An 8,924-nucleotide genomic window follows, 5' to 3' on the forward strand; every position below is an offset into this window, starting at 1 on the left:
GGAACTAGTTTGCTCATATGGGCACTCCGCGAAAAGTACAGCGGGCTCAGACTGGTTTGGGATGACGATTACATATGATTTCTCAGCTGGTGGAGGGTAGAAAAGGTGGCCACGAAACATGACAAGAAAACTGTCTAAAGAGGAGATCAAAGACAAATTTGATGGAGAAGAGCTAGACTTGAGTCTGTGCAATTTAGCTAAAGTGCCTGTGCGAGAAATGGTGAGTGTTTTTTTCGCGTCCGATCAAAGATTATTTTGCTTATGGGCCGCGCACGAGTTTTCCTCTCTTCTAAGACCCCCAGCCAATATTTATTGCCTTATTATCCGAGCAGAATAGCTATGAAGGTTTTGGTAAATTGCTTCTTTTATCTGTTGAGCAAATGGCGATCGGACGGTCGGAGATCATTAGTAGTGGCTGGTAGTAGTCGACAGCATAAGGACTTCAGTTACTTTGCAGGTGAAGGAGCGCTGGGACGTGTGTGTGAGGAGGAGGTGACAAACTATCAAACGTTTCATAGTTGATAACTCTATGAAAAGCACATTAAGGCATATTTGTGAAATAGAAAGAGCCGATAGTCCGCTTCGTTAAGGTATTCGTAATTATAGCCCGAGAAAAACATTAATTCAATTTTGTTGGACACGGAGCTTTATGAACTTTCAATCAAAGCGGTTGCGCAGCGAATTTGCTTGTTTTACAGTACAAATTTTAATATAGCTTATATTTTTTAATTTATTAGTTTTTGTGTATAATGTATAGCTGAAACAAATTGCTAATTGTTTGCTGATATATTGTATGCTCTCTCTGCAGGCCTCTTTGCCTAAGGCAACGGTGGTCGATCTATCTTGTAACAATTTAACTACTCTACCGGTGAGAATTTGTAATTTTTTTTTTCTTAACACAATAAGCAAACCTGAAAACACCTTTGCTAATCGCGATCAGGTTAGATGCCGTTCACTCTAGTGATCGAGGAGTAAAATATTCCAGAAGAAAATTAAAACCATTTGGAAATAGGTTATGGCGCGCACGAAGCCATTTATTCTTGAACTCTATCGAGTTTCGAAAACTAGTCGAGCTTTTATTCACTGCCTTGTTTACATTTCGTTGTTCCATATCCTGCACCCTCGAATGCTGATTAAAAGGTCCAGCTGTATCTTTGAAAGCTCATACCGGAATTGTCTGCATTGTGACAAGAACCAAGGATTGGATGTCTGAGTTGGTATTGTCGTTTACATAAGTATTCAATTTCCAGTGTCTCATGTCGTTTACAATTATTGAATATTGCATATATCAAAATCTACCATTTTTCTTTCCAGTCTTGCTGTTTTCATTTCATGAGGGGAAATGTTTTATGGAAGCAATGAAAAAATAAATAAATAAATAATAATAATAAGTAAATAAACAAAAAATATATAATTACAATACAAAATAAGAAAAAACCAAAATAATAATTATTGGTAACAAAGTAATAAAAGGTGACATGTATGACATATGAAGCTTTGGTAAATTAATTCTTTCAAATAAGTTGAATTAGACTGCACAACATTTTTGACAAAAGATTAAAAAAAAAACTGTTGGCAGTACATCTATACATATATTTTTTAATAACAGAAATGCTTGTTTAAACCAGTTTTTTTTTTTTAATATATGTGGAAACAGAAGTGTGTTTTGCTTAAATTTTTACAAAATACAAAAACAGCTGGTTTAAGTGTTGCAGAGTGATGTCTGGTTTGGTATCACAACATGTTTAAGAAATTATTTTTTATTTAATACATGTATTATACTGTAGCTATTAAATATTGTTTGCTGTTGTTGGCCCAGTCTTGACCCTCACACCAATTTGAAGGGACATACTGTGCATATTATACCAAGAGGGTGATAAGGGATAAGAGACTTAATCCCTCCCCCTCTTAAATTATTTTTAGATATGCTATCCAGTCCCCTGCAGATAAAAGGGATAATTCGACTGTGCTTGATGTGTAGATGTTTTTGTTGTGGATGAAAATGCATGTAAGGCACTTTGGCTGTCCACGTGAGTAAAATTTGCATCACTGGCTATTGTACAGCCTCCTGTGATTTCTGAAGCCGGAAGTGATCTAAAAATCGCCTGAGAGGGATTACCTTTAGTTAGGCATATTAAAGGTTAATCGAACAGTGTATGTTGATCTCAGTACCGGTCTGTTATGAGCTCTGTTTGGCTACAAATGAGAACCCCAGGCTAATATTAATAAACACTCGTCTGTAAACTTATAGGGCTTTTCTCTTATAGGACGCATTTTGCACTCTGCACCATTTAGTACGATTGGATTTGAGCAAGAATGCTCTTGTAGAACTTCCAAAGGACTTTGGTAACCTCAGTCAACTCAAGCGGCTAGATTTGTATAGCAATCAGCTGAGCTCTCTACCACTTAGTTGTGTAAGTCTTAAGCAACTTAGATGGCTGGACTTGAAGAATAACCCTTTACAGACTCTATGGCCAGATGTTATTGGACATTGTTTAAGTGAAGAAGACTGTAGACAATGTGCCATAAATGTGAGTACATTTAGTATGTATTTATGGCCCATACATGTACTAATAACTCTTTGACTTAATTTTGCACATAAATATTTAAATATATTATAAATATTCAAAATTTATCCTCGCAGCAAGAATCTAAAATAGTTTTGCTTGAGTCAAAGACAAACAATTTTCACCATACACAAAAGATTTTCAAACCTTTTGGTTGGGAATTTCCCTTTGAACCAAGCCACCATGTGCTCAACTCAAGGAACTGAAAAAATACAGTTATTTATCTATAGTAGTTAGTTGCAAACCTACCATTTGAAGGATTGAGGAATATAAAGGTAACAAGGGAACATACATTTGCAATGGAAAACTGCAACTTTTGTTGATGGTGTACATCATACATGTAGCGATATCAATGGTCGAACAAATTATACAAATTTATATTAGGAGGGGATTTATCCATCTGACACAATTTATCCCTCTTAGACAGATAAATTATCTACTTATAAATCTGGACCGTTGAATAAGCTAAAGACGAATTTTACCTCATAATGTGTCTAAACTCTGGATTTATACTTAAAGACAATTGATCCATCCCTGGCGTACAAATTATCATTTCAGATGGCTAATTCATCTCAGACGCATAACTCATGCCTAGTACAAATTCTGCAAATTATGTGTATTAAAAATAATTAAAATACATTATTTTCTGTCTGGCAGTTACAACCTGTGCCTGTATCCAGAATGGGTATCCTGGGCTATTTCTGCACATGTCACTTCGTACTTTACATGTCCACGTTGTGTTTGCGTGACGTTATGTTCATGTAAGCCTCACATGTAAAGGGAATTTAAGGTTGTACATGTACATATATGTATGTTGCACCACAGGTATTTAGCTTAAAGTGCTCCTAACCATTAAATTTTTGCCACGTTTATGTCCAGAATACTTCTTCAAAATTTATTTTTAATTTGGTTAAATCCTTGATTTTGGGTGAATTATTTATAAGGACTTAGTCAAGATTTTCATTCAAGCCTGAACAAAAAGAGATCTGGGGCGATCTACAGCTATGACACCAATTCCAGTGAAAAAATTTTGCAAACTGTTTTAATTAGTGAACCACGCTCTCTCTGTACATTAAATGTAGATGAATCAGAAGAAGAATTTAGTAAATCACTAGTCCTGTAATTTCTTGCTATTGCTGTGTCACTCAAACTTGGAACCAAAATGGTTCTTTACTTTTAGGGGGGAGATTTTCTACATGCAAAAATATCACTGAAAATCAAGGATTTAACCAAATTGAAAAATTTCTTCTAGAAATACTCTGGACAAAGCAAAATATATTTAACACAGAAAATATCTTAGGGGTTATGGTACACTTTCAAGTACTACATTTTATGGCTTCCATGGCAGACCCATTGGAACAGAACAGAACTTCTAGTTTATCTGCAAATACTAAATTTCTTTTTCCGTCACCCATTAGGTGCTGAGATATCTAAAAGTCTTAGCTGAGAATGAGGAACAAGAGAACCAAGTGAAATTATTGTTAGAAAGAGGTGAGCTGTAGTGTGTTTCTTTTTAATTGCATGATATTCACGATCTTACTATGCAAGTTGGTCACAAACATATTTAGAACAAAAAGATGTACATTGTAGCATTCGGTCAAGTGGCAATATTTAGTCATGTGATAATCAAAGAAGATGGATTAGTTCTGATTGTTAATTAATATTTATTTTTTATAATGTAGTCAAACATAATAGTTAGTTGTTGTACTTGTTGTTTTTTATTTACAATGTTTATTTTCCTTGAAGATATTTATTTAGCTTCTTAGCTAGACTGCCAATTCGAGAAAAAATTAAGTTGTGTATACAGTCATGTACATGTAATTGTTATAAATTGTACGATGTACCACTGATAATAATCATTAAGCTGAAAAAACAAAACAAACAAAAAAAAGAAACATTTCTGTTCTGCTACTTAGCAAAATCTTTAATGTACTGTAGGCAGGGCTCAAAGTTAACGACCAACTGGTCGCATACATGTATGCAACTAGATTTTTGGCTGTGCACCTAAAAAATCATGTGTGGTTGCACCACCATGCCTTAAAAGCCAAAGTACAGTGCAACTTCTCTAGTGCTTACTCACCTGACCATACTAACGTACTCTGATTGATAAATATAAATATAAACATTGATATAACACAACCAGGCACCAAATAATAAAGTTGCACCATTTTCCTTTCATCGGTGTGTGTTCTCTTCATCATCTGTAAGCCTAATTTCCCAGTGGATTCTCCGAACTCGAATGTTTATTTCTTCCCCATGTTCTGTGTTGTAAACAACTCTGCTGACACATGCAAATGAAGGAATGAAGCAGGTGCTTCTTGTGCAATCAACGATCATGTCAAAGTTTTAGTTTGAGGGTCAAGGGAGTCTGTGTCAAGAGTACGTCCAAAAAAAACCCAATCGGGATTAAGGGTCTTTTTTTCTTCAAGGTAAGAAAATCAGTAAATTAACAAATTATTAGTTAATATATCACAGTTAAGTCATTCTGCATTCAACAAATTCATAAAACATTAATTTTGTTCTCTTGTGACATGCTCATTTGCATAACAATAATTTCTTATAAACAGCTCGCTTTTGCCTTCAAATACAAATACACACACAGAGAGTACATCCCCAAACAATCCTACATGTACTTCATCAGTCAGTGAGAACGAGGATGAGCCCATGACTAAGAAAAGAAAGACGTATAAATTTCAGAGATCGTGGTTGCAGGAATTTGAGTGGCTAGAGTGGGATTCGGAAAAAGAATTGATGTGCTGCAAATACTGTAAAGCTCTTATCTTTAGTTAATGGATGCGACAACTTTAAATGTGAAACACTTACCAAGCATTTGCAGAGTAAGAGCCACATCTATTGCAGGGACTGTTATTTTACCCATGGCAGTAAATCAAAAGCAGTAATGCAGCAAAAAGCACGGGCCGGTCCACAAATTTTATTGCTTGAAAGCTAGCCAGATGAGCAAAGTTTGTGCTAGTTCTCATGCATACCCAGATGTTGAAAAAATCAAAAATCTTCATGAACAGAATTCCAAAGTTGAGGCAAACAACAAGCAATTGGATAGTGAAGATACTCAATGAAGCGACTTCAGTAGTAATATCTAAGCTTGACTCTTGGGTGAAATATCCTGATTCTTTTATATGTTTTCATTGTGTTCAATACTGCTAGAATAGGCCCATATTGCAACACGAAGCCTGAGTTGCTCTTTTTGGAGCGTTAAGTATTCTTTTGGAGTAGGTGCTCCAAGTGTTTAAAGCTGTGCACCTAAAATTTCGGCAGTGCACCTAAAAATTTACACTTGGTGGCACAAGTGCTTCCAAAGCCAAAAATAAACTTTGAGCCCTGGTAGGTTCTTTTTTTTTGCAATTATACTCATGTTCAAGATTGTTTTTTTTTTTTTAACTACAGTGTAATCCATTTTTTTCTATACTGCTAGCAGTCTCTCTTATGCTCTCAAATATTTGGGGAGGTATGCAAAAACTGAGTGAATGACAATATTTGAGTGGTAAGCTGTGAGTAGTGCAAGCATCTTGCTTGGGCCACAAATATCAAGACATGTTTGTTTGTTCAGTCTTTGTGTTCTCCCCTAGACAGATTTTAGGGAAAAACAGAAACTGCTTGCAGTCTATCATTTTTCCAAAGCAAATTTTAACTCAACATTTGCAAAACAGATTTCAAAACCTTATTTTCCAACTTTTTTGTTTCTTGGGCATGCGCAAGATGGTTAACAAAATGGGATTCCACTGTATCAGCATTACTCTTCAATGTCATCTGTGTTCTATTAATTATGTAGCATTTCAGTGGTTTTGCAAATGAGTTCATCCACTGAGTTAATCTACTTCATCCTCCTGCACATCTTAGAGCAAAAGGCACTAGAAGAAGAAAAAGAGCAACTTCAAAGGCAACTGAAAAAGAGGCAAAGACAGCAAGAAAAACAACTGAAAAGAGAAGCTTATGAAGCACTGGAAAGACAAAAAAAGATGATGGCTGAAGAGACAGACAAAGCCTTAAAAGGTTAGTATGATACATGTACATCAGGCAAAATTGTAGACTAGGTTGAAGGCATTCAAATTAATACACATGTACAGTGTTCTTCAAATTACAGCTCTATTTCACTTTGTCTTCCATTTAGCCCAAGAAGAATTTATGGAAACGAGGCCTGTAAAACAGGAAGTTGTAACACCAGCTGGTAGGTGGCTTTTGAACACTTACAAACGTGGTCATGATACTTGTTATATAATTATAATTTGTAGCTTGGACACTTAACAGTTGAGTTCTCTGCAGTGCACAGCCCCGAGTTTTTAAAACATGAATCACTCGCTGTGTGACAATAATCACCTGGTACTGGCAACTTGATTGGCCTTCTGGATTTGCACAGTGTCACACCTTCCTCCATGTTCAACTAAATGTATTCATGTACACTTGCCAGAGTCACCTTGGAGGAGAGGGGGATGCCAGTTGTGTCCCCTCCTCCTATGATCTCAATGATCAAACTTAAGTTGATTACTTTTGTGATAATTCACATGTCAATCGTGGTATCATATTATGCCAATATGATGTCAAGCAGTTCAAAATGTTGGCCATCTTGGATCCACCATCTTGGACTTCAGTTTTTTTAAAGGAAATTCAAAACAGCTCAAAAATGTGAAGGTGAATTAATCAACGTGACACGAGCGTGGGACAAAGAAAAATTCTGAGTCCCCGACAGGAATCAAACCCATGACCTCCGGAACACCAGGCAGGCGCTTTATCCACTGAGCTACGAGAACTCATGGAGAGCAAGGTCATTTAACTAGTTCATATACATGTATGACAGGTGTCCTGCATTCTTCCAGGATCAATGCTATCAAAGTCATCGTGAGTAGTGATAAGTTAATAAAGATGGTGAATTTTTAAGCTCGGTAATAAAATGTGAAGGTGAATTAATCAACATGACACGAGCGTGGGACAAAGAAAAATTCTGAGTCCCTGTCAGGAATCGAACCCATGACCTCCCGAACACCGGGCGGGCACTCCATCCACTGAGCTACGAGAACTCGCGGAGAGCAAGGCCATTTAATTCACCTTCACATTTCATTACCGAGCTTAAAACTTCACCATCTTTATTAACTTATCACAGCTCAAAAATTATTCAAAAAATCTGACCAAACAGACTCACAAGTAGTCACAGGTAGCCGCAAGATGAACTTGTGTAGAGACTTGCATTGGGTGGCCAAAGGAACTGGCAAGTTTCCTTGCAGGTACATGCAAGTCACAAGAAAAACATTTCAAGACCTACAGTCTTTTGTTGTATCCTGTATTTTATTGGCTAATAGGTTGCTATAACAACAAATGGACATTACCCAACTTGTGTTGACTTGGGTTGGAAGGCCAAATGGTGAAAAACTTGCATTGACTTGAGTGCAGCTTTGATTTTGACCAAAGTGAGCGTAAGTCATTGCAAGTCAATGCAGGTGCACACAAGGCCTGGCAAAATGGAGTCTCGAGTAGACCCAATTAACTTGTCATAAAATCCAAATTTGTACTAAAACAGAAATTTGACCTTTGAAAGCATGGTTGCCATGGAAACATCAAGTCACACAGCCAAAGAATTAATGAACTGAAAAGTACCCTGATAAATATTAGGAAAAGCCACAAAGTTTTATTACTTGTAACTTACAATTAGTTCATTGCTTGTAAGTTACAATACTTTGTTTCCTCCCCCCCCCACCCCCCCCCCCCCGCCTAGTAAACAGTGTTAAGGAAACGAGAAATTAGACTTGTATGTTAAGTTAAAATGTGATTAAGTTAAGTTAATTTACATTTTCTTCTGTGTAGATATGTGTACATACATATGTACAGTCTTTGTGAGTTGTTGTATGGCATGTCTGATGGGCTGACAGTGCCAGGTTTATATGAAAAATGTTACTAATATATAAATTTGAGAGATGAGGTAAATTGACATATTTTATTTTTATTAGTATCATTGCTATTTTTTCTTTTTGCAGAGGAAGATGGAGGTCTCATGGGACTGTTATTGATATTTACATTGCTCACACTTGGTATTGCTATGGCCATTGTCATCTTTTGCCACCATGATGCCACTTGCCATGAACTTTTATCTTCATTATCATCTTGACGATGAATAATGATTAGAATATTTTGAAGTGAATTTAATGGTCAGAATTGTTAAGTCAAAGACCTGCTCTCTACTAGAGGTTATTTGTCTTTTAAAGCAGAAGTGAGTGGCAAAGCCACAAAAATGTGTTGCTCCGGAGAATATTCATATCCCTGCCCTGCCCTGCCCCCCCCACCCCCCCCCACACACACACACACACACACACAGAAAACACCTGCTTTGCTCCATATGTGTACTTTCAT

General features: G+C 36.5%; 1 protein-coding gene across 1 annotated transcript in view; it reads left to right on the plus strand.

Moving 5' to 3' along the window:
- The first annotated feature begins 46 nt into the window (after nt 1–46).
- LOC110065372 (leucine-rich repeat-containing protein 59-like) overlaps nt 47–8,924 on the plus strand; it is a 9,237-nt gene continuing 359 nt past the window's right edge. Inside the window, exons 1-7 of the mRNA XM_020772501.2 lie at nt 47–220; nt 809–868; nt 2,268–2,531; nt 3,986–4,058; nt 6,426–6,578; nt 6,697–6,753; nt 8,552–8,924. The exon at nt 8,552–8,924 is cut by the window's right edge and continues 359 nt beyond it. Coding sequence (XP_020628160.1) covers nt 119–220; nt 809–868; nt 2,268–2,531; nt 3,986–4,058; nt 6,426–6,578; nt 6,697–6,753; nt 8,552–8,682 — 840 coding nt within the window. The 5' untranslated portion in view covers nt 47–118 and the 3' untranslated portion in view covers nt 8,683–8,924. The remainder of the gene's footprint in view (nt 221–808; nt 869–2,267; nt 2,532–3,985; nt 4,059–6,425; nt 6,579–6,696; nt 6,754–8,551) is intronic.

The sequence above is a fragment of the Orbicella faveolata genome, unplaced genomic scaffold, assembly GCF_042242905.1.
Source record: "Orbicella faveolata isolate gen_17 unplaced genomic scaffold, um_ofav_v1 contig_35, whole genome shotgun sequence".
NCBI classification, from domain to species: Eukaryota; Metazoa; Cnidaria; class Anthozoa; order Scleractinia; family Merulinidae; genus Orbicella; species Orbicella faveolata.